This window comes from Sorex fumeus, unplaced genomic scaffold (assembly GCF_029834395.1).
Source record: "Sorex fumeus unplaced genomic scaffold, SorFum_2.1 ptg000044l, whole genome shotgun sequence".
In the NCBI taxonomy this organism is placed as follows: Eukaryota; Metazoa; Chordata; class Mammalia; order Eulipotyphla; family Soricidae; genus Sorex; species Sorex fumeus.
Window position 1 is genome coordinate 71231232 of NW_026606101.1, and position 25454 is coordinate 71256685.

General features: G+C 52.3%; 1 protein-coding gene across 1 annotated transcript in view; it reads right to left on the reverse strand.

Annotated features, from left to right (window-relative positions):
• MED12L (mediator complex subunit 12L) overlaps positions 1-25454 on the reverse strand; it is a 270020-nt gene that overhangs the window by 219336 nt on the left and 25230 nt on the right. The window contains exons 2-4 of the mRNA XM_056121419.1: positions 23409-23513; positions 12493-12684; positions 5602-5761 (exon numbers count right to left, since the gene is read on the reverse strand). Coding sequence (XP_055977394.1) covers positions 5602-5761; positions 12493-12684; positions 23409-23513 — 457 coding nt within the window. The remainder of the gene's footprint in view (positions 1-5601; positions 5762-12492; positions 12685-23408; positions 23514-25454) is intronic.

The window sequence follows — 25454 nt, forward strand, 5'->3', positions numbered from 1 at the left end:
TTCTCAAAGAGAAACATCTGCATCACCAGTGGGGGGTGGGGGGATGGGAAAACTTTAAACAAAGAGTGAGGCCCTGCCCGCAGGTCAGAACCAGCACAGCTCAGCCCAGCCCGGGGCACCGTGGCCCGTTAGCCCCCTAAGCATCCGGAGAACTAGAGCTTCAGATAGCCCTGGCCGAGGCCCCCAGTGCGCAAGCACCCACTAATGCAGCCACAAGGTCTTCCCCTCCCCACGGGGAGCACTTGCGGGGAGCACTGCCCTGCATTCACTTTGGGGGCCCCCTGGCCACATCCGCCGACCGTCCCTTAGTCTTTCATCTAATCACCTATTTCCACACCAACTCACAAGAGTAAGAAATCACAGAAGCCTAAATTACAGCCAGCCAAAGACATGAAAGCCACCCAAACACTCGCACCGAACAACTAGTTAGTAACAACAACAACAAAACATTCGAAAAGCTCAGATGCAGAAGGAAGAGAGCAGCCCCCAGCCACTCCCCCCCAGCCGGCCCCCCAGAGAGCTCCCTGGATTCTCCGCCCCAGAGAGAACCGGGCAGGGACCAGGAGGAGACCCAGCCAACATCCACCGAGCCACTCCAAAGACTTCAGAGAGACCAAGCTGGGAGTGTGTAAGACCCCAGAGAAACAATGATGCAAGAACAAAATGAGGTCAGGCATGCGAGAACTACCACGGAAGGGACACAGCGAAAGCCCTTGGAAAGCGAAATGAAAACTCAACGGAAGACCTCAGCCCAGTAAGGACAAACTCTCAGGCCAAGGCAACAGCGTCCAGAGACAGATCCGCTGGTAAACGGACAGTGACTCTTTGACAAATTAGCAAAAACAGTCAGAAGTGGAGCAAGGAAAAACCCCTTAAACAAATGGTGTTGGGATAACTGTTTGGTCACAGACAAACGAACAAAAAATTGAGTTCAGACCCCCTTTCTAACACCATGTGTAAAAGTAAAATCCAAATAGATTAAAGACCCTGATATCAGGCCTGAAACTGTAGATGATATTGAGAGAAACAAACATGAGTAAAACACTCCACTGAAGCTAAAGGTATCTTCAATGGTTCAAGGTGGTCACGCAAACGGAAGCGAAGATTAACAATGGGACCTCAAACGAAGAAGCCCTGGCAACAAAAAAGGAAAAAGGACCAGAATGAAAATAGTTCCAGGAGTACTTGCAATAGCGATTAGGCAAGAAAAAGATACTAAGGGCATCCAGGTAGGAAAGGAAGAAATCAAGCTCTCACTATTCGCAGATGATATGTTACTATACTTAGAGAACCCAATAACCTCCACCAAAAAACTCCTAGAAACAATAGACTCGTATAGTAAAGTTGCAGGCTATAAAATCAATACCCAAAAGTCCATGGCTTTCCTATACGCAAACAGTGAGAGAGAAGAAAGCGACAGGAAAAAAACAATCCCGTTCACAATTGTGCCCCAGAAAATCAAGTACCTAGGAATCAGCTTAACTAGGGAAGTAAAGGACCTGTACAAAGAAAACTACAAAACGCTACTTCAGGAAATAAAAGAGGACATGAGGAAATGGAAAGATATCCCCTGCTCATGGGTCGGGAGACTTAACATTGTCAAAATGGCAATACTACCGAAAGCATTGTATAAATTCAATGCAATCCCTATAAGGATACCCATGACATTCTTCAAAGAAATGGAAAAAACACTCCTGAAATTTATATGGAACAATAAGCCCCCACGAATAGCTAAAGCAATTCTTGGGAAAAAGAAAATGGGAGGAATCAACCTCCCAAACTTCAAACTGTACTACAAAGCAGTAATAATTAAAACAGCATGGTACTGGAACAAAGGCAGAACTGCAGACCAATGGAACAGAGTTGAATACACTGACATCTCCCCTCAATCATATGATCATCTAATCTTTGATAAAGGTGCAAGAAATGTGAAGTGGAGTAAGGAAAGCCTCTTTAACAAATTGTGCTGGCATCACTGGACGGCTACATGCAAAAAAATGGGCTCAGAACTCTGCCTAACACCATGTACAAAAGTAAGATCAAAATGGATTAAAGACCTCAACATCAGACCAGAAACCATAAGGTACATTGAAGACAATGTTGGCAAAACCCTCCATGACATTGAAGCTAATGGTATCTTCAAAGATGCCACGCCACTGGCCGAGCAAGTGAAAACAGAGATAGATAAATGGGACTATATTAAACTAAGAAGCTTCTGCACCTCAAAAGAAACAGTGACCAAAATACAAAGACAGTCTACAGAATGGGAAAGGATATTCGCCGAATACACATCTGACAAGGGGTTGATATCCAGGATATACAAAATACTGGTTAAAATCCACAAGAAGAAAACATCCAACCCCATCCAAAAATGGGGCAATGAAATGAACAGAAACTTTCTCAAAGAAGAAATCCGAATGGCAAAAAAGCACATGAGAAAATGCTCTACATCATTAATCATCAGGGAGATGCAGATCAAAACCACAATGAGATACCATCTCACACCTCAGAGACTGGCCCACATTCAAAAGAACAAAAGCAACCGATGCTGGCGCGGATGTGGCGAGAAAGGGACACTCCTTCACTGTTGGTGGGAATGTTGACTGGTTCAGCCCTTCTGGAAAACAGTATGGACGATTCTCAAAAAATTAGAAATTGAGCTCCCATTTGACCCAGCAATATCACTCCTGGGAATATATCCCAGAGAGGCAAAAAAGTATAGTCGAAGTGACATCTGCACTTGTTTGTTCATTGCAGCACTCTTTACAATAGCCAGAAACTGGAAGAAACCTGAATGTCCAAGAACAAATGACTGGTTAAAGAAACTTTGGTACATCTACACAATGGAGTACTATGTAGCTCTTAGAAAAGATGAAGTCATGAAATTTACATACAAGTGGTACAACATGGAAAGTATCATGCTAAGCGAAATGAGTCAGAAAGAGAGGGATAGACATAGAAAGATTGCATTCATCTGGGGGATATAAAGTAACAAAATATGAGATTAATACCCAAGAATAGCTGAGATCAGCACCAGGAGGATTACTCCATAGCTTAGTGGCCAGTCGGGCATTCTAGAGGAAAGGGCAGCTCAGATAGAGAAGGGAACACCAAATAAAGGGTGTTTGAAGGATCCTCCCAGGAGGGGAGATGCATGTCGAAAGTAGACTATGGACTGAACATGTTTGCCACTCAATGCCTCTTTTGCAGACCACAACACCCAAAAGGAGAGAGAGAACACAGGGGATTGCCCTGCCACAGAGGCAGGGGGGATGGGGAGATGGGAGTGGGGGGATATTATCCATGGTGGTGGAAAATGGGCACTGGTGGAGGGATGGGTATCTGATCATTGTATAATCGAAACCCAAGCACAAAAAATTGTAAATCTACAACTTACCTCATGGTGTTTCACTAATAAAAAAAAAATTTTTTTTAACAAGTTCCAGGGATGAATACTGAGAGGGTATTTACCCACCACTCACGTGATAAAGAATTACTATGCTACGTAAATAAAGCAGTGGCGTAACTTTACAAGAAACAACCGACAAAAAATAAACGGGGGGAACAAGATGCACAGAAACTTGCTCCAAAAAGACGCACAGAGGCCAAAAGGTGTATGGAAAATGCCTCGTCACTTATCATCAGGGAAATGCAAATCAGAACAACACTGAGATGCCACCTGACACCACGGAGACTGGTACATGACAGAGAGAACAAAAATAACCAGTGCTGACGTGGAGGTGGGCAACAGGGGACCCTCACTCGCTGTTGGTAGGATGTGGACGGCCCAGCCCTTTTGGAAAACAATATTGTTACTCTTTGGATAACTCAGACTCAAGCTCCCATCTGACCCAGAAATCCCACTTTGTGGCATCTACTGCAGGGGTCCCAAAACTCCATCCAGAAACAACCGCCCAAGTCCAGAAACAACCCAAGCACCCAGGAACAGATGAGTGGACAGAGGAACTATGGCCTACTTTAGTAACGAAAAAGGGCATGTAGAGGTCTGGCAAAGCTTCCTCCTGAGCCGGCGTGAGGCCGCCAGCTGGACCTCCAGTGCTGGCCGCGGGCAACTGAGCGATTCAGGGGTCGGTCACTCTGTGGTCTGGGGTCCCCGGGACAACAGCAGAGCATGGGACCATCCAGGACGCCACCAGTCGGGGTGAAAATGGCTCACCAAGTGCGCTGCCAAACCAAGTACCAAGACTCGGCACCAAGCTGTGCGAACACCACGCCAGGAGCACAGACCCGGGGGTGGCTGCCCGGATGTCACCCCAGCCCCCAGCATCCTCAGTCACCTCAATGACCAAGGGAGAGGCTGGGGAGAGGCGGGGGCGAGGACAGGGGCAGGCATCCATCTTCGGTTTTCCTCAGGAAATGACAGGCGGGGGAGGACCCGGGCAGAGTCTGGGAGCACTGTGGAAGAGCACACAGCCAGCTGTGGTCCCCGTGGGTCCTCCCCTTCCTCCCTCCCCACACTCCCGGCCATCTGCACACCCACACAATGCAGTTTGGTGTCCTCCAAGACACATTCTCCTGGCAGGACTGACGTACAGAGGTACTGGCCAAACCAACGCGAGCAGCCAGGCCCTGTTCTGAGTCTCCACCTCGGGCAGTTCATCACCCACCCACCTACCGCCCAGGCTGTGATTAAATACAAGCACACTTTTTTACAAAACTTGGGAAATAGATAACTCTTCCATAAATTGTCTAAAAACAAAACAGAAAAAGTGGCTTTGGGCTGGAGCCATAGCACAGGGGGCAGGGCACTAGCCTTGCACATGGCCGAGCCTGGTTCGATCCCCGGCACCCTGTAAGGTCCGCGAAGCCCAGCAGCAGTGACCCCTGAGCACAGAGCCAGGAGCAACCCTGAGCACTATCACAACCAAAAACGAAGTACAGTTCTGCCCGAGGGGTGTAGCCCAGGGCCCGCCGGCACGTGTGACCCCCAGCGAGCCCCACAATCGAGCATGTGGGCACCCCCTACCCGTGACAGGGCATTGGCACAGCAGTCGCAGAGGGAAGGGGAGAATGAGGACACATGCCGAAACGCTTTCCACAGCGGCGGCGGCGGCAGCAAAGCCAGGACAAACTCCAGGAGGCTCTGCCTGGCCGGAGCCAAGCCCTGCATGCAGATGGTCCCACGCAGCGGGTCCCTGAGTGGCGCACCCAGAGGCCTCAGGAAAAGCCGGGACCCACACACAGCCCGGAGGAGCGGTGGGGAGTGGGGAGAAGCAGGGGGAATGGGATCAGGCACTGGTGGGACCCCAACATCCTGGGATGGGGGTGGCCACCCAGCAGCCACATACAGGGTCTTCTGTCCAGAAGAAGGACCGGACAAGTCACCACCTGGAACCCGAGGCCAGGATGAGCATAGCCGGGGGGACCCCAAGTGAGACGCACTGGCTCAAGGGGGGGGCACACAGCCCCACAGCACCCGCTGCTGTCCCCCTGCCTGTAGTCGGAGCAGGGGTGGGGCGCAAGGGCCCCGACTCCGCCGCTTAGGGCCCCGGCGTCACTGTCAAAACTCAAGTCCAGGGCCCAGCGGGGACAATCCCGCCAGCAGGCAGGCACAAAGCAGGGCCCATGCCTGGGGCTCACCCAGGTTGGGGTCGATGGCCTGCCGCTTCTTGAGCTTGGCCTCGGAGACGGCTGAGTAGTAGGCGCAGGTCATCTTGATCAGCCACGTGGCCCGCACCACGGGCACCGAGTACCTGGCCAAGTACACGAACACATCTTCCTTTTTGCTCAGGATGGGAACCTGGAAAGGAAGAACAGGCGAGGGTCATCGCGGGTTCCGTCCGTCCCTTGGCCCCTACAGGGAAAGGTCCTAGCAGTATCCGCGGGCGAGGAGGAAGAGGAGCTTTGGGGGGTCTGAGAGACAATATAGAGATGAACGGGGCCGCCTTGCCTTCAAGCAGAGACCCAGGTTTGATCCCCGAGACCACATACGATCCCCTGAGCACAGCCAGGAGTAACCCCTGAGCACCACCAGAAGTAAGCCCTGAACACAGCTGGGTGTGGCCCAACTTCCTTCCAAAGGCCCCAGATTTGCAGCTTTTGGGGTAACATAGCTCCATGGTACAGCATGTGCTCTCCACATCTAAAGTTCTGAGTTCAAGCTCCAGTTTTTTTTTTTTTTAAAGAACGCATTGCTTTTTTTTGTTGTTGTAGATGTTTTTGTTTTGTTTTGTTTTTTAGCTTATTGGGTCACACCTGGCAATGCTCAGGGGTTCCTCCTGGCTCTGCACTCAGGAATTACTCCTGGCGGTGCTCGGGGGACCCTGTGGGATGCTGGGAATCGAACCCACATGCAAGGCAAACGCCCTAACCACTGTGCTATCACTCCAGCCCCATGTACTGCTTTTTGATAGATTTCTAAAGAGTACACATTTTCCTAAGAAACATTTTCATCCGGGGTGTTTAGGGGCGAAAGGCCCAAGAGCAAGAGTACAGGGATTAATGGCCTTTAATTAATTACGGGAACTTAATGGCACATATGACTAATCATGCATTTCATCTCACATATGACTAATCATTCAGTGTTCCAGATGGAACCCAGAGCAGAGGCACAGCCACCGAGTGCAACCCAGCACCCACAAATACGTAAGGACACACCTAAACACGTCACTGTCACTGTCACTGTCCCCCCGTTGTTCATCGATTTGCTCGAGCGGGCCCAGTAACGTCTCTATCATGAGACTTGTTGTTACTGTGTTAGGCATATCGAATACGTCACGGGGAGCTTGCCAGGCTTTGCCGTGCCGGCGAGATACTCTCGGTAGCTTGCCGGGCTCTCTAGAGAGGGGCGGAGAAATCGAACCCAGCTCGTCCGGGCTGGCTGCGCGCACGGCAAACACCCTACCGCTGTGCTATCGCTCCAGCCCAAGAATCCAAGCCTAAGGAAGCTGGGCAGGCCGAGTGCTGTAGCCCCCAGGAGGTCCGGGTTTCATCCCTACAGCAACAGGATCCCTGCGACACGTAGCCAGGGAACGCCCCTGAGCCTGGCAGCCTCCAGCCTCCAACGCAGCTCACAAGAGGCAATCTCCAGAAAGCTGCAATTTTAAAAGAGGCTGAAAAAGGACGGCGAGTTGGCGATGCCGAACGAACACTGGCTGGAGAGGGAGGGGCGCTCATTTACTCAGGGGTTACGAGCAGGCACGGGGGGGGGGGGGCAGCGAATTCACCCTCCCGGGCTGCAAAGGTGCCACTGGGCCCATCTGAACCCCAGCGTTCCACACCATGCTTTGAAAGGGTGAACTCCACTTTTCCACAGTTCTCTGGGAGGAAGAAATAGGCCGGCTGCGCCCCTCTACCGAGAGGAATGCCTGCCAAGCCCCAGGGCTGGCTGCTCCCACCCCCACTATTCGGGGGTCATCTCTCCAGTCCTGGTCATTTTGCCCAGAAGTGGAATTATATCAAACGCCCACGCCCCCCCGTGGAATTATATCAAACACCCGCCCCCCCCCCGTGGAATTATATCAAACACCCGCCCCCCCCGTGGAATTATATCAAACGCCCGCCCCCCCCCCCCCGCACTCTCCAAGCAGGGAAGGCAGAGTCAGAGGCATCAGGATGATGGAAATGTTGATTGTTCTGTGGCCACAAAGGTTTCAAAGATTTCCCCATAGAGCCAAAGTGTTTTCAAACCATAGCTCTGACCAGCTACAGAGCATGCTGGACACCATGGTCAGCGCCTCCCAAATCTCGCTGGCTCTGCCCTGGGGAGCCGGACTTCAGAGCTGCTCGCCAGCTCCTGTCCCTGTCTTGCTTGGTATTTTTTTTTATTTTGTTTTGGTTTTGGGCCATACCTGGTGGTGCTCAGGGCTGACTCATGGCTCTGCACTCAGGAAGCACCCCTGGCGGTGCTCAGGGGACCATGTGGGGTGCTGGGAATCGAACCCGGGTCAATGGAGTGCAAGGCAGACGCCCTCCCCGCTGTGCTATTGCTCAGGCACCCTTGGTCCTTTTCTCCTGACGAGCCAAGCCCCCACCTCCCGGCCGTGGTATTTCTATGACAGCCGTGGGTCTCAGAAACACGAGGACGGGCTCTAGTGGCACTAACAGAGGATCCCAGAATTTATGGCGCGGAGTTTTCTGCCCGGCCCTTTCAAAAGAGCTTTTTCACCTGCCAAACTCCAAGCTGTTCCGAGGTTGAAATAAAGGCAGCCCAGTCTGTGTCGTTGATGCCCTGGGCCCACGCCCTTTATTTCACAGGCTCATGGAACTGTAGGACATGTCCTCCCCACCCCCTACCCCCCGGCCCCCATGGCGGAGACAAGGTTCCCACAGAAACAGAACCAGAGGGAGCTCCATGCAGCAGAGGCCAAAGCTATGCCACCGCCTCCATGCAGACCTCAGGGCTACACTCTAACAAGGACGTTTCCCGAGAATAAACCTGCGAGGCACGGCTTTCCCGGAGCACCAGGCTTCTGGGTTGATGGACAACCAGTGAACCCAGGACTGAGGCAAGCACAGGCTTAAATAATCAGTCAAGAGGCCACTTTCCTCGGGGACACAGTGGAAAGGATCAGGGTCACAGCTGAGCTGCGAAGGTCAAGTTCCCTCTCCTTGGGCCTTATCAAAAGACAGTCACATCAAAGCCTCCCAAAGAGGCAAATGCAAAAAAGAGAAAGAGCCTCTCAAAGGCACATTATTAATAGTACCTTTTATGGCCGCCCAAGGATTTCTTTTTGAACAGCAATGACAGGAGAGGAGGGAGAAAATTCTAGAACACGGGAAATGTTTCGTGAACAGACAAGTGAGCCACAGTTCATGCCAGGCAAAGCTTGCGTCCTTGGGCCCGACTGGGAGAGTCGTGAAGGGCCAGGGTGCCTTCTCCCAGGACTTTAGAATTCAGATAAAGGCAGAATTCAGAGCAGTACACACAAAGGAAGTGAGGGTGCAGGAAGGGGTCACGGGCTGATGGTCTGGGCCAACCAGGACACGGGCGCTGACTCAGGACAGACCTTCAAGTGACGGTTCCGGGCGGCCAAGAACCCCTGGGGCTGTACCCGTGGCCACGCCTGGAGGTTGGGGGCGCGGCTGTTCGGTTCCTCAATCAGTCACCGCTGCCTCAGAGAACCCCAGGGGGGCTGGAGCGATAGCACAGCAGGGAGGGCGTTTGCAGCATCCCATAGGGTCCCCCAAGCACCGCCAGGAGTAACTCCCGAGTGCAGGAGCAGGAGTAACCCCTGTGCATCGGCAGTGTGACCCCCCCAAAAAGAAAAAGACCAGAACCCCCAGGGAACCAGCAGATGGAGGATACACCAGCTTTCCAGCCACACAAACCTCACCCCTGTCCCAGTCAAGTCACCAAGACAGTATGTCGGGCTATCGCTGTACAAAGAGAGACAGGACAACAGGCCACGCAGCTGAGCTGGTTCCATCCCTGGTACCACATACGGTCCCCCAGGCACCACCAAGAATGATCCCTGGGCGCAGAGCCAGGAAGCAAGTTTGGGGCATGGCCGGGTGTGGCCCCAGAAGACAAACCTGGAGCAACACTGTGACACCACGAAGCCGTCCCCCAGTCCCTGCTCGGGAAGTGACAGGACACCCCGAGGATGGGGCGGGGCAGGCTGGTACGCTCCTGGTCCACACGCAGCCACAACCCAGGCCACTCCCGGCAGCTAGGTACTTTGAGGGCCGGGGAGCTTTGGAGAAATACAAGCCCGGGTCCAGCAACCTCATCTGGCCCGTACGGGAAACTATTTTGAACTCCAGACTTGGGCCATCTGATGACTCAGGGTCTCGGCAGGGGACAGGGACGAGGTTTTCTGGCCTTACGTCATCTCAACAGATGAACACCAGGGACGAGGGGAGTAGCCGAACTCTTAAGCTGAGCAAGGCGCAGGGAATGCTGGCTCCATGATCAGGGACCGGGGGGGGGGGGGGGGGGGGGGGGAAGGAGGGAGAGGGGAGAGAGGAGAGGTAGAGAGAGATAGAGAGAGAGGGAGAAAGAGAGGGAGGGGGAAGAAAGAGAGAAACAGAGACAGAGAGATAGAGACAGAGAGAGAGAGGGAGAGAGGGAGAGAGAGGGAGGGAGGGAAGGAGAGGGGAGAGGGGAGAGAGAGAAAGGAGAAAGGGAGAGGGAGGGGGAGAGAGAGAGAGATGGAAGGAGAGGGGAGAGAGGAGAGAGAGAGAGGAGAAAGGGAGAGGGAGGGCGGAGAGAGAGAGAGGAGAGAGAGAGAGAGAGAGAGAGATGGGCAAGACATGGTACCACATCCAGTGTCCCAAGTACAGAGCTGAAAGAAGCCTCCAACTCTGCTGGGTGTGATGGGGAGGAGGGAGGAGAGGAGAGGGGAGGGCAGGGCAGGGAAGGGGAGGGGAGGGAAAGCGAGTGGTTCCAGATGCAAGTCCGTGGCCTTATAAACAGAGCATCCTGGGCTGGAGAGAGAGAGAGAGACGGGGCATGAAGGCACTCGTCTTGCACGCAACTGCCCTGGTTTCACCCCAATTCGGTCCCCAGCACCCCATATGGTCGCCCGGCAAGCCAGGTACATAGCATGGTCCTGGAGGACCCCTAAGTATCTCCAGTGTCAGCCTGGGGGCCCCCCAAGCCCCAAGGGGGCAGCCTGGTACCACAGGGACATCGTGGCACTGGAACCTTACGCCAAGCAGCTGGCACGGCTGGCCGAGAACAGCCAGGCACACCGCACAGGAGGGAACGGGAGGGAACGTGGACCGGAGGAAACGCTCGGCCCGGAAGGGAAACGCCTGGGAAGAGAAACGCTGAGGGTTCGACCAGCTTGGCAGAACCTCCTCGAGGAGCCCCGGCCACCAGGACCCCGGAAATCCACCAGGGGCAACCCTGCACCGTGAGGCCAGGGAGAATAAGGCCATAGGAGCAAGAGGCGATTTTCAGAGTTGCTTCAGGAAGCCAGCAAGCAAATTCACAAAGGAGCTCGCCTTCACCATGGATTCGGACCACACTGACGAACGCAAGCTTCAAAGCGGGGGTTCTGGGGAGGGTCCCCTGGACCACAAAAGGGTTTCCCAGGAAGGCGAGCAAAGACCTGAGCGAGTCCCCAGGAAGGCGTGTGGCATCAGAGGTCAAGACCAAGGAAGGTTCTAGTTCTCTAGATTCAAAGGCATCTTATGACATTTGCTGTATTATGGGGGGCTGGGGGTGGGGAGAAGGGTTGGGCCACACCATCCAGTGCTCGGGGGCTATTCCTGGCTCTCTGCTCGGGAGTGACCCCTGGCAGTGTTCAGGGAAATTTGGAGCCGGGTTTGGTGGGATGCAGGGCAAGGAGCAGCCTAACCCGGCGTTACCTCTCCAGCCCAACGGCTAATAATATTGGAACAGCAGGAAAGACCGCTCCATGAAACGCAGACTGTTTTCCATTTGAGCAAAATGATCAAAAACAAAGAACTTTAAAAAGCTCCTGCCTACACGTCTCTAGACCCCTTAGGAAAGCTGGGAGCAGGCTGAGGAGAGAGTTAAGGTGTTTGTCTTGCCCGTGGCTGACCGGGGCTCAGTCCCTGGGGCACTGCGTGTGGTCCCTCAAGCAGGAGAGATCCCTGAGCACACGCGGTGTGCTCAAAACAATGCAAAAACCCGGGAGGCTCTGAATAAATGTGCCTATTCAGTTAAAAAAAAAAAAGAAAAAAAAAGAAAGACAAACTTGCAAATAAGTTGTCCACGCACACAAACAACTATAGTCTCTCTCTCTTTTTTTTTCCCCTGGCTGGACGGAAGGAGAACTTAGCTGCGGGACTTGGCGTTTAAAGACAAGGAAATGATAGCAAGGCAAGAATTTCTGGACTAGAGAGATAAGACAGCAAGACAGGACGGGGGAGGCCACCTGTCTTGCATGTGGCCAAGCGGGTTTCATCCCTGGCACTGCACAGAGTCCCCCACGCACAACCAGAAGTGACCGCTGGGCACAGAACCAGAAGTAGCTTCTATGACCCGACAGGTGTGGCCCAAACTCCCTCGCATCCACCCACCCCCAATATAAAAAAGAAAGCAAAAAATTCTGTAACACAGTTGGGCCTCCCAGCTAAGAAAACAAAGTGTGACGGGCAGAAAAAGAAAAGCCAGAGTCTGCCCAGGGCCGCAGATGGCGGCCTCTGTATGTCATGATTTAGTTTCTCGAGGGTCTGAGGTCCAGAGTGGTGGGAACACACAGGCCATCAACCTAAGCAAGGGGCCAACCACTCAGGCTGGGCGTCTGGGAGAAGAACCGGGAAAATCTTTAGCTAAACCTCCTTTCAAGATCTTCCTCTCTTGGGGGCCCGAGTGATAGCACAGCGGATAGGGAGTTTGCCTTGCACGAAGCCGACCCAGGTTTGATTGATCCCCAGCATCCCATATGGTCCCCTGAGCGTCGTCTGGAGTAATTCCTGAGTGCAGTACCAGGAGTAACCCCTGTGCATTGCCGGTTGTGACCCAAAAAGCAAAAAGTAAAATAAAAAACAAAAAACAAAAAAAAAACTTTCTCTCTGGCAGGACAAAATGAAAATAACATAAGAAACACTTAATACCTTTTTTGCCAGAATCACGAGCGGCTTGTTTCCTGCTAAGTCAGAGAACCAGCTATGGATGGCACTCTGAGAGCGGGCAGTGACCAGCCAGTAATTGTCTTTCGCATTAACTTGGGGTTTCTTCCTTCCGGTGTCCTGGAAAGTGTTCAGCTTTAGTTTCTCGGCTAAAATGCTGCTAAAATAAGCTCCAATCTGTGGAGAGAAGAGGGGAGGAGGAAGAAGCGAAAGGTGAACGGAGAGAAGGGTGCTGGCAAGGTACCCCCGTATTTTAATCTGTTTGAGTTACAAACCTAGAGCGATAGCACAGCGGTAGGGTGTTTGTCTTACGCGCAGCCAGCCCAGCCGAGCTGGGTTCGATCCTTCTGCCCCTCTCGGAGAGCCTGGCAAGCTACCAAGAGTATCTCGCTACCCACTCAATATGCCAAACACAGTAACAAGTCTCAAAATGAAGACGTTACTGGGCCTGCTCAAGCAAATCGATGAACAGCGGGAGGACAGTGAGTTACAAATCGTCAAGCCAGCCCAACAGAAATCAAGAGACCAGCCGAGGCATCCGGATTGCTGGCCGCTTACACACTGCGAAACCTCCCACACCACCGCAATTACATTCCGCTGGTAGTGATGGCGGTGATTAGTCTAATCCTTTTTATTTTATTGATTTGGGGACCGGGCACGCTCAGGGGGAATGTGAGGTAGCCAGGAACAAACCCAGGGCTCCTGCGGGCAAACCTGCCCTCCGGCGATTCCCTCGGTCTCCTGGTTCTGCGATAAACAAGGGTCCAAGGGAAAGAGAAGAGCCTTGGAAAATCTCTGGCAAGGTGCAATTAATTACACCCCGAATAAATGACAAGAGCAGCGGCTGTCACCTGCCGCTGTCACCGCCAGCGATGCTGGATCTCTCCTTGCAGGCCCCTTCAGAGAGAGGAGTTCTCTCCCGAGAGGTGCATCCCGAACAGAATGCCTGGTGATCACCCAGCAGTCGCTTTTCCTCTTGTTTCATCTTAATAGCGCGTATTTTTGGAAAGGAAACTCTGTATTTATACTCAGCGCTTCCGCAAAAAAAGAGTCTGGAGAAATTCGATTCATTTAAATTGGCAAATCACAAAAGGTTCAATTAAGTTAAGTGTTCCACGGTCTCGGATTGGGCAGCTGCTTGCGGGCGCAGGTGCGGTTCCAGAGCAGGCCGGAGTGGCCCGTTCCGGGCGGTGCGAGCAGCCCCGGGAGCCTCTGGGAGTGACTTGGATCATTTTAGAGCCGGGAAATTCAGAGAGGGCTGAGGACGGGGAAAGGTACCCGGAGGATGAGGATAAAGCAAGACCCCCAAGTTAAGTGGTTATGGGACTGGAGTGACAAGACCGTGGGCTGGGCACCTGCCTTGCACGTGGCCCACCCAGCTTCAATCCCTGGCATCCCAGATGGTCCCTGAGCCCAGCCAGGGTTGTAATTTGGGGTGTCATTAATTTCACCTTGCCAGAGATTTTCCAAGGCTCAGCCAGAATTAAGCCCTGAGCGCAGATGGGGGAGCCCCCCCAAAAAATGTTTTGATGAATATACAGAAAGCTGAAGTTAATTTTTTAAATTAATCTTTATTTTTAAAAGCCATGATTTCCAAAGTTGTTCATAATACAGCCGTTTCAAGAAGTTAGTGTTCCAACATCATCAGTGCGTCCTTCCCATCACCAATATCCCAGGTACCCTCCCAATCCTAACCTGCCCCCTTAGGCACATAATAAATTTACTTTATATTGCTTATTCCAACAAAACTGTAAAAAAAAATGGGCAAATGGAATGAGCAGAAAATAAATCAGTAAGAGCCCATTTGTGATTACTGTATTACTTCGACCTATGTAGCACTGCACTTTATGCAAATAAGAAAATCAAAACCATTTAGTTCAATACAATAAAATGCCTATTCTCATTTACATATGGAAGTTTTCAACTCTGGAATCTGAAGCATATTACGTCAAATTTTATTTTATATGTGGATCTCATTATGGGAATAATCATGTCTCATCTATCATTAATAAACTTTTAAAGCAATTCTATATTAATACATTTTGGAATATACATGGAATAGGTAAAGCCTACATACGTAAATTTCCCCCCAAATGTTTCATTCAACACTGCAGTTTACAAAGTTGTCCATGATAATTTGCTACAGGCATCCCGTATTCCAACACCAAACCCACCATCATTACATCCATCCACCGTTGTCTCCAGTTCTCTCAACTTGCCCCTTACACCAGCCCCCAAAACAGACCCTCAACAATTTATTTCATACTGCTTGCCATCAATAATTTTTCTAGCAGAGTGATCAAAAAATGTTCCCGTAGGAAAAAAGTTATTGCGAAGTGTTGTATCTCACCATGGAAATACATTGAGTCCTTGGATGAGAGATCGCTAAAACGTTGTTACAGGTGAAGCCTTCTGTGTTCATGCTTTTCTAATCCAGACTGGCTGCCTTCTGTGTTACCTCCCATCCAATCTGGGGCACGCCTCCTGCCCTATTAGTGGAGTGGAAACTGAGATGTCTCACAGCCACAAACGCGGCGCACACTCCCGGAAGCTCAGAATCTCTGCGGGGGTGGGACATCTGGAGTTACATTTATAACAGGGAGGTGGCTTTGGGGTGTGGGCGTGACTCTGCCAGGGCTTTCAGAAGTACTGAGAAGTGGGGGGGAGGCAGCCCCTCCCGACTCCAAGAAAAACCTCGAAAAACTCCAAGAAAAATGAGGTTTCTGTCACAACCCCGCATATCTGATTTTTTCAGCAGATTAGCTTCTGGGGGGTGAGGGGAGGCTCGGTCCCCAAACAACACAGTTCAGCCAGGGGCAGAGCAGCAAATTTGGAATGTGGGTATAATCAGCTTCCAGGGTCCTGTGTGAGCAGCCACTGGGCTGACCCACCCCCCTCTAGGGTGCCCGGGCAACTCAGCCATCTGCGGGTGTCCAGAGAAATTTTTCCAACTTGTTGATCTCTTGGGCTGGAGCGATAGCACAGCAGGTAGGGCCTGCATGCGGCTGACCCAGGTTCGATTCCTCCGCCCCTCTCGGAGAGCCCGGCAAGCTACCGAGAGTATCTCGCCCGCACGGCAAAGCCTGGCAAGCTCCCCGTGACGTATTCGATATGCCAGACACAGTAACAAGAAGTCTCACAATGGAGACAATACTCGGCCCGCTTGAGCAAACTGATGAGCAACGGGAGGAGAGTGACAGTGACAGTTTCTGGAGCAAGGCGGCAGACGAGCTTCCATGGTGGCGGCACTGGAGCTGAGGTGAATTTCCTTTGTGGGGGGCGTCAGGGGCACCACCGAAAGCAGGTTCAGGGGCTACCCCTGAATCTGCACTTAAGGGCCACTCCTGCTGGTGCTCAGGAAACCGTAAGTGGTGCCAGGGAGGGGCAGAGGCCTGTCAGATGCCAAGCAAGCACCTTAACCCCTGTACTGTCTACCTGGTTCCTGAATTTTCAAGGATTCTGTACCAAAGCATCTTGTTTGCTGACTCCTTAAACTGTGGGTCCTGATCCCATAAAGGGGCCCACAACAGAATGGAGCAAGAAGGGGATATGCCCCAGAGTTTCTGTTTTACAATAAATCTTTGACTTATTATCAGTAATTATTTTATTTGTACACCTCTTTTTCCTTATACAGGGCATGTGAAACTTTCTTGGTAGAAAAGGGGTTGAAGTGGGAAAGATTGGTGAAGCCCCTTCTCATTACGCGGCCCAGAAATGCCGTCATCAGAGGAGAGCGGTGCTTTCGAATAAATACCTCCAAGAAGGCTAGGAGACAGGGGTGACCACGATTAAAACAAAATACCTGGCCTGGCACAGCGAGAATTACTGCCTCCAGAATGCTCCTGAATCAGTGAAGAGTCAATAGGCTAGAACACGGTTAGGAGCAAGTAGCTCAGCTTAACAACCAGCGTGAAAAGCTAGTACGCCCCCTTTAAGTTTTCCAGTGTGAGCTCACATTTCTGGATTCTCAATGTGGTGAGAGAGCTCGGTGGGCTTCGAGCCTCCTTGGCACAGAGGGGGCCCAGGTTCGAACTCTGACTCCACGCCACCACCAGGAGTGACCCACAAGCACAGAGTCAGGTGTGGCCCCCAAACCAACCCCACCCCCCCCCACACACACATACACGCACACACGCACACACACGTGCACGCCACAAAACTAGAATGAACAGAATGGGGGGGAAATCTCTGGACTGAAGAAATAGTACTGGGATAAGGCACTTGTTTTGTGCTCAGCTCCCCTTGGTTCAATTCCTGGCATCACAAATGGACCCCCAAGCACTGCGAGGAGTGATCCCTGAGCACAAAACCAGAAGTAAGCCCTGCACACCACTAGACATAGTCCCAAAATGAAAGGGAAAAAGAAGTCTATAAGCTTTACTTTTTTTTTATTAGCGTTGTTAAATAACTTCAAGCAAATGTTGGAGGTATGTGCAAACAAATGCAAAAGCTTAACAGAACCAGCTGTTTCAAAAGACGCACCTTTGGGGCCAGAGCAATAGTACAGTGAGGAAGGCTCTTGCCTTGCACGCGGCCAGTCTGTGTTCTATCCCCAGCATCCCATACGGTCCACCGAGCACCGCCAGGAGTCATTCCTGAGTGCAGTGCCAGGTGGGACCCCCCCCAAAAAAGGAAAAATAAAAAGGATGCGCCCAATAATTGCAAATTGTTTCATTTTAAATTCCTCAAATGATATTTGGTCTTTTTTGTTGTCGTTTTGTTTGGGGGCCATACCAGTGGTGCTCAGGGGTCACTCCTAGTGGTGTTGAGGGGTCCATATGCGGTGCCAGGGATCAAATCAGGGTCGGTTCAATGCAAGGGAAGAGCCTTAACTGGCTCTGATATTTGGTCTTTACAGTACATGTACTAAACACCTACCATATAGATGGTATTCTATTTAAAAGATCTCTCGTAGCAATTAAGTATGATTTTTAATAACAGTAAACAGCAGCAGAGAAACAAAATAGACTGAGGAATCCGTTTCATAAGCACATACCCTTCTATGCATACAGGGAAAATGGCACGGGCTCCAAGCTTCCATTCCTAACAAACTTTGTGAACTGAAAGGCAAAAGCTCCCCACAAACAGCAGAGAAAATATTAGAAAAATTTTTTTAAATCAAAGAATAATCATAACATGTTCACATCACTGGTTCACATTATTCCGAAATTAAGAGCAAAGAGCTTTCTTTCTGAGTCTCAATGTCTACCCCCAAGTAACAATATACTTAGGACTGGAGTGATAGCACAGTGGTAGGGCGTTTGCCTTGTGCGCAGCTGGCCGGCCAAGCCGGGTTCGATTCCTCCGCCCCTCTCAGAGAGCGTGGCAAGCTACCAAGAGTATCTCACCCGCAAGGCAAAGCCTAGCAAGCTCCCCGTGACGTATTCAATATGCCGAACACAGTAACAATGAGTCTCACGATGGAGACGTTACTGGGCCCGCTTGAGCAAATTGGCGAATAATGGGAGAACTGTGACGGTGACCGTGATCCAGCAGGAATGTGAAATCACATGAACTTATATTTTTCTGTCTGCTATTTTCACACCCAACTATGTCCCCTGAGAATAGCCCAAGAGCCTTCCCTCCATGTCTGGACACAGAGAGCTTCTGCATTCATTTTTACTCACATAGTAATACACCATGTGATGTACGTACCCCAGTTTCCACAACACAGGGCCACTCATGGGCACTCAAGAGCGCCGGCTACAAACGCCGGCTATGACAGACCTGTCGAGATGAAGACCCTTCTGTGTTTGCCCTTTCATACGGATGCGGGTAGAGCTTTGAGACTGTCCCAGAGTCCTGACTGCAGGACTCGGCTGGCCACAGTTCCTCTGCAGAGCCTCCAACACGGGCAGAGAGGCAGGCTTTCCTCTGGAGGCTGGTTCCCGCCCAGCCGAAGCTCACTCGGGGGCAGGGGAGATGGTTTTCACTCATTTGATGGAAACATTTTCATTTCATTCATTTTCATTCATTTGGGGTGCAAGTTTGGGAGCTACACGGTCATCTGCGTAGCTCCATGGGCAAGATGGAAAAACGCTCCGGAGTTTGAAGCTATAAGCAAATAGTCCAGGGTGAGGGGGTAGTGGTGGGGGGGGGGGGGTAGTGCAGCAGCTGCCATGGGTGCGTTTCTGTGTCTCCAGTGACTTCTGTGAGACTCAGGATTCGACCCAGAGGAGAGAGAATAGTTTGGCAGCTGATACTGAGACCTCAGCACTCGGGCAAAGGCGAATTCATGTCATCAGCCTGTCCCAATTAAGCTCCTGATGTGGCGGGAAGGAGGGTCCCTATTAAGAAAAAAGTACCCCTGAGGGGTCCTCAGCCAACAGGACTGGGGCGTGGGACGCTCCAAAGAAGGAGACCCAGATGGCCCAGAGCAACAGCACAGCAGGTAGGAAGTTTGCTTTGCACGCGGCCCACCCTGGTTCGATCCCGGGCACCCCATATGGTCCCCCAAGCACCACCAGGAGTAATTCCTGTTTTGGGAGGAGGAGCCACACCCAGCAATGCTCAAAGTTACTCCTGGCTCTGCACGCAAGAATTCCTCTGGCGGTGCTTGGGGGACCACATGGGACGCAAGGGATGGAACCTGGGTTGGGGGCTGTGTGCAAGGCAAACACCCTCCTGTTATGGCTCTGAGCCCACCCAGGGGTAATTCCTGAGAATTAGTTTAGTGGGTGTAGTCTGCCACTGAAAAAAGAAAAAGAAAAAAAAGAGCCAGAAAACACACACAGGAGAGGAACAGAGAGGAAGCAAGAGAAGGCGGCCAGAGCAGGACCAGGGGCCGAAACCTGCCACCAGCATCTTCCTTTGGTCCCCCAAGACCCACAGCTCCTAGAAAGGAAATATCCCCCACCCCTCCTCCTGCCCAAACCGATCTCGGCTGCCTGCACGCCCAGAAGTTCTCTTCCGGCAGCCCTCAAGCCTCTCAGCAGGACGCTGGGGGAAATTTATCTGACGGAAGGGAAAAGCCTTGTGTAGACCGAGATCCTCTCATAAATAAGCCCCGACAACCAGCGCGCCGCCGGCTGCCAACTCTGCCCGTCTTTACAGCCCGTGAATGATGGAGCGTTCTCTGCCCTTTATTGCCCACACGAGCACTGCCCCTCGAGAAGACAGACGCGCGTACAAAATACAGTTACCGGGCTTTAAGTGCGGGAGTTAAGGAAGATGGAACGTTCTGGAGACGGAGAGAGGACATCATGACACAGCACCTTGGCGCATCAGCGCCGAGAACGCTACACTTAAACCACTCGGAGGATGTGAGTTTTATGTCTTTGAGCACCTCCAAAAAAGTATCGTACAAGTTACCACTAAAATATACGCTTGGCGCTGTCATGTTTAAAAGGGCGTCCGCGATAAGGCCAGAGAGATGACACAGAGCAGATGGGCACTTGCCTTGGCCACAGATGACCGGGATTCATTTCGCCCCGAGCCTGCCAGGAGTGATCCGAGCACAGAGCCAAGAGTACCTGCCACCAGAGTCTTCTTTTGGGCCCCCAAGACCCACAGCTCCAGGAAGAGAGCGACACAGAACGTCCTGGAGTGTGCGGCCTTTTACACTCTGGATCTTGGCAGTTGATGAGATTATATGGCGATGGGGGCAGTTTGTGGGTGTGACTGCCAAGCTACTGGAAAACTGGGGCGCCGGGGGGAGAAGGCCCAGTCTCTGGGATTACTCCTAGTGGTTTTCGGGGACCACACATAGCGCTGAGGACAAGCCAGGCTCAGCCACACGCAGAGCAAACGCCTTACCCCTGCACACCATCCTGTTGGTCCTGTTGGCACACTTTGGGGGGGCACACCCACAGTGCTCAGGACTCTAGCCCACTGACGAACCAAAAGTAGCACACACTTGTTTGGAACATACATGCTTGGAAGCTCTTGCACTAGGGCTTAAACGGCTCCAGGATGAAACACAAAAATCTTCACATACTTTCCTCGTAGGGTAGTGGGAAGGTGCATGGTGGTGGGATTGGTGCTTGAATATTAACTGTAGCAAAATATTGTGAACAACTTTATAAAAGTAATATTAAATTCTAAAAAAATGAGCAATCCCAGAATACCACCAGGGATGGTTCCCAAAGTCATAAATAAATAAATATAGCACCATAGCACTGTCCTCCCTTTGTTCATCAATTTGCTCGAGCAGGAGCCAGTAACATCTCCATTGTGAGACTTTTTGTTACTGCTTTTGGCATATTGAATACGCCACGGGGAGCTTGCCAGGCTCCGCTGTGTGGGCAGGATACTCTCGGTAGCTTGCTGGGCTCTCCGAGAATCGAACCCGGGTCGGCCACGTGCAAGGCAAACGTCCTACCTGCTGTGCTATCACTCCAGCCCAAGTCAAAGCCAAAGCCAAAATTTTAATATAGATTACAATACGATCAAAATAGGTATTTTGAATGGCATTCAATCTCTGCAGGTAAAGGTAAAGGTAAAGGTAAAGGCAAAGGCCCTCCCGTTGATCGTCGATTTGCTCGAGCGGGCCCAGTAACGTCTCCATTGGAGACTTTGTTGTTACTGTGTCTGGCATATCGAATACTCTCGGTAGCTTGCCGGGCTCTCCGAGAGGGGCGGAGGAATCGAACTCGGGTCGGCCATGTTGGCCGCTTGTAAGGCAAACGCCCTACCGCTGTGCTATCACTCCAGCCCAATCTCTGCAAAAGCATATACAAATAACAATACTTCAAACTCTGTTAAATATTTTACTCATCCAAGTACTTATATAGCAATTTAAATATCTACCTCTCTACAATTTCCATAGTTCACTGTTGCCTTTAATGATGGATGTCATGGATTTCATATTACATTTTAAATCCACAGTTTCCCACCTTAAATTACCAATGACAATGGAAAAAGATAAATATACATTTTTTAATTAAAAAAATTTCTAGGAGCCAGGCGATAGATTCGTCTACTAACGCCCCCCTCCCCCCTTTCCCGGCCCTGATTTGAGTTTGCCAGAGCCTCAAAAAGAAAACTGCATGGCCAGCAAGACAGCACAGGGAGACGGGGGTCGATGCCCAGCACGGCACGGTCACCCCAGCACCCACCCAGTGGCCCCCCAGGCAATGCCGGGACTCCCAAGCACCAAGGGCGGCGGCCCCTGAACGAAAAAGAGGAGCTGGGAAGAGAGTTCAAAGGGTTGGAGGTCGGCAAGGGCCTGTGCTTGTTCCCTGGCACCGCCAGGCACCCCAAGGACGCCTTGTTGGCCATCTCTGACCCTCCAGCACCGCTGACCCTGTCAGCTGGGTCTCCCCAGGCCTGGGCCAGGGGGTGCCTGAGCACTGCTTGGAGGTTCCTCGTGCCACAGAGGCAAAGTCAACAAATATGGAAGGAAGGTCAGGGGGGTCAGGTGGTGACCCCGAGAAAAGCAGGGTGTCCTTGGCAAAAGCACCCCAACAAGTAACGAATGATTACCATAATTAACGACAATATTGTAATTAACCATAATTACAGTCAGCCCAGCAAAGCAAATCCTTTATTGGTCAACGGCTGGAATTAACCATGAGTGTGTGTGGGGCTGAGGGTAGGTAAGATGGAGAAGGGCCCAGTGTGACAATAACAGCAGGGAACGATCATGCTGGACAAGAGCTGAGGGTTCAAAGTAGGTCAAGGACGACCCTTCAGTATCAATAGTGCAGCCGACCTCGTGGCGCAATGGTAGCGTGTCGGACTCCAGTATCAGTATTGCAAACCACAGTGCCCAAAGGGAGAGAAAGAGACAGAGAGACAGAGAATGAGAGAGAGAGAGAGACAGAGACAGAGACAGAGACAGAGAAACAGAGACAGAGAGACAGAGACAGAGAGACAGAGACAGACAGAGAGAAGAAAAGCACCTGCCATAGAGGCAGGCTGGGGGGTGAGGGGTGGGGGATGGGAGGGAACCTGGGGACACTGGTGCTGGGAAATGGACACTGGTGGAGGGATGGGGGTAGAACACCCATCCAACAGTCCTACATTTCAGTGTAGGACTACATTTCAGTGTAGGACTGAAACCCAATCACGTAGAAATAAATAAATACTGCACTGTCCTCCCGTTGTTCATCGATTTGCTCGAGCGGGCCCAGTAGCGTCTCCATTTTGAGACTTGTTGTTACTGTGTCTGGCATATCGAATACGTCACGGGGAGCTTGCCAGGCTCTGCCGTGCAGGCGAGATACTCTGGGTAGCTTGCTGGGCTCTCCGAGAGGGGCCGAGGAATCGAACCTGGACCGACCGTGTTGGCGGTGTGCAAGGCAAATGCCTTACCCACTGTGCTACCACTCCAGCCCAAACAAATACAATTAAAAAGAAAAATCTTTCAGCACAAACTCAGGGATCGATGCTGACTTGCTGGTGAGCCGAACATCTCTCCTGGAGAGACAGTCAGTCCCAGGACACGGCTGCTGGCGTGTCCACAGTAAGAACAGGGGCGAGTACAAGGCACCAGGGGCAAGGGAGGCCCCTGCCTCACACACACGGGATTCCCCCCTGCCCCCCACCCATCCTGCCAACAGAAAACCCGTTGAGCTGAGATGTGAGACGGGCGTGTGGGGGCGGGAGCAAGAGGAGGGCAGGGGACGTGTCTGCCCTGCCCGTGGCCACCACCAGGCTCGTCTCTGGCATGACGTGTGGTTCCCCGATGCCCACAAGGAGTGGTCCCCGAGTGCGAGCCAGGAGTAAACCCTGAGCACCGCCAGGTGTGTGATCTGAAAACCCCAAACCCGAAAGAAGACCAGAGTGTAAACTGCAGGACGGGCAGAGCAGGCCCACCGTCAATCGATGCCCCCAGGCAGCAAGAGGGTCCCCAGGGGCGTGCCTAAGCCAGGATGGCCCAGGGGGAACCACGCTCCCAGCTGTGCCGGAGATGACCGTCATGAGGCTCTGGCCTGGACAGCGGCCGGCTGCGGCCTTACCTTGGATGGGTTGATGACGATGTTCCTGGCCGAGCCGTGCTCGTCTCCCGTGAAGGCAGGCTGGTTGTTGAAACCCTGCTTCACGTTCACAGCCGTCAGTTCATCCTGGGAACAAGAGGCTGAGATGAGTCCCGAGGAGACCAGAGGGCACGAGGCCCAGCCTCGCCACATCCCGCAGAAAGGACCCGCTGGCCCAAACGGCCGAGCCAGTGGCTGCTGCAGGGGGAACTGCAGGAAGGGCAGCCAAGAGGTAGACTCGGGAGGGCGGGTCAGCGCCTGCTTGTGTGATGCGTCACGTCGGGGAGTCTTAAACTCTGTCTACTCGCGAACCTCCCCAGGAAACGCCACATGGGCAGTCTGTGATGCAGCTGATTTTTAAATCATCACATTTTGGGGGATGCATGTTCAGAAACTGTTTACCGGGGCTGGAGAGATAGTATAGCGGGGAGGGCGTTTGCCCTGCACGCGGCCGACCCAGGTTCAATTCCCAGCATCCCATAGGGTCCCCCAAGCACCACCAGGAGTAATTCCTGAGTGCAGAGCCAGGAGTATCCCCTGTGCATCGCCGGGTGTGACCCAAAAAGCAAAAAAAAAAAAAAAAAGAAAAAAGAAAAAAGAAAAGAAAAAGAAACTGTTTACCATTGCCCAATTTTTGTGACTCTCCTCAGATGGGGACATGACCCACAGTTTAAGAAACCAGATGTGAGATGCACTTCCAACCTTTCTAGACTCTCAAAACTCTGGGGTACCTTCCCCTACACCACACACCCACGCCCACACACACACACACACACACCCACATACACACCCACCCACACACAAAAAATCAAAGAACTGGGGGGAGCAGAGAGAAAGTTCCAAGGGAACCCCCTGAGTTTGTTCCTCTGAACTGCCATGTCATCGTCTCCCCAAGACATGCTAGGAGGCAACCCCAAGCACCCCCAGGTATGAGGCCCCCAAACAAAACAAAATGCACAGAACCTTGAACTAGAACCATTTTTCTTTCGAGGGGAGGGATTTGGGGCCACACCCAGCCGTGCTCAGGGCTCAGGGCTTCCTGGGCTGTGCTCAAGGATCACTGCGGAGGGTGTTCGGGAGACCACATGGGGTGCCGGGCAGTGAACCAAGGTGAGCTGCGCGCAACACCAATGCCAAGGGGATTTACCCCCCGTGTGAGCTCTTGGGCCCCTTGGATTGTTCCCAGAGAGCCCGCTGTTTGCTTGCCCTTCTCAGCAGCGCCTCTGCACACCCACGTTTCATGTGTAAGGAACTGGCCGCTCCATCGCCCGCAGTCCCCAGGACAAGCCTGGTGGAAACACAGCATCGGCCCCTGCAGCCGAGGGGGCCGGAGCCTACAGGGCACTTGGGTAAAGTCCCGCTCACCCGATCTCTGCCAGTCGGGGGGGGGGGGGGGGAGGCAGAGGTGCCCACGTCTAGGAACTGCACAAAGTCAGCCCCGCAACCCTGCACTCCATCCCGCCAGTCTCCGTCCACGGTAACACCAGAGTACAAATGCCCTGTGAAAACGGGCCAAAAGGGGCTGGAGCGATAGCACAGCCAGCAGGACGTTTGCCTTGCACACGCCCGATCTGGGTTCGAGTCCCAGCACCACCAAGAGTGATTCCTGAGTGCAGAACCAGAAGGAACCCCTGTGCATTGCCGGGTGTGACCCAAAAAGGGAAAAAAAAGGAAATGGGCTGAAATCCAGGGTAACCACAGAAACCACCTTCACGGCATCTCCCAGAGCTGGAGAGAGTCCAGGGGCAAGGCGCTGGCCAGGGGGGCCCAGTGTGAGTCCCCCAGACCACCTTCGGCCCCCAACAAGCAATGCCAGGGGTCACTCCTGAGTTCAGAGTCAGCAGGAGCCCTTGAGTGTGGGTTCGAGGGGCCCAACTCACCCCCCCCCCATATATACACACCTCCCACCAGGACAAACAAGGAAAACGCTCCTCACCAAGGCCACCCGCCTTGATTCAGACACGGCCAAAAACTCTTTTAAAAAATAGATAAGAGCAGAGCGATACAGTCCAGCGGGTGGGCGCTGGC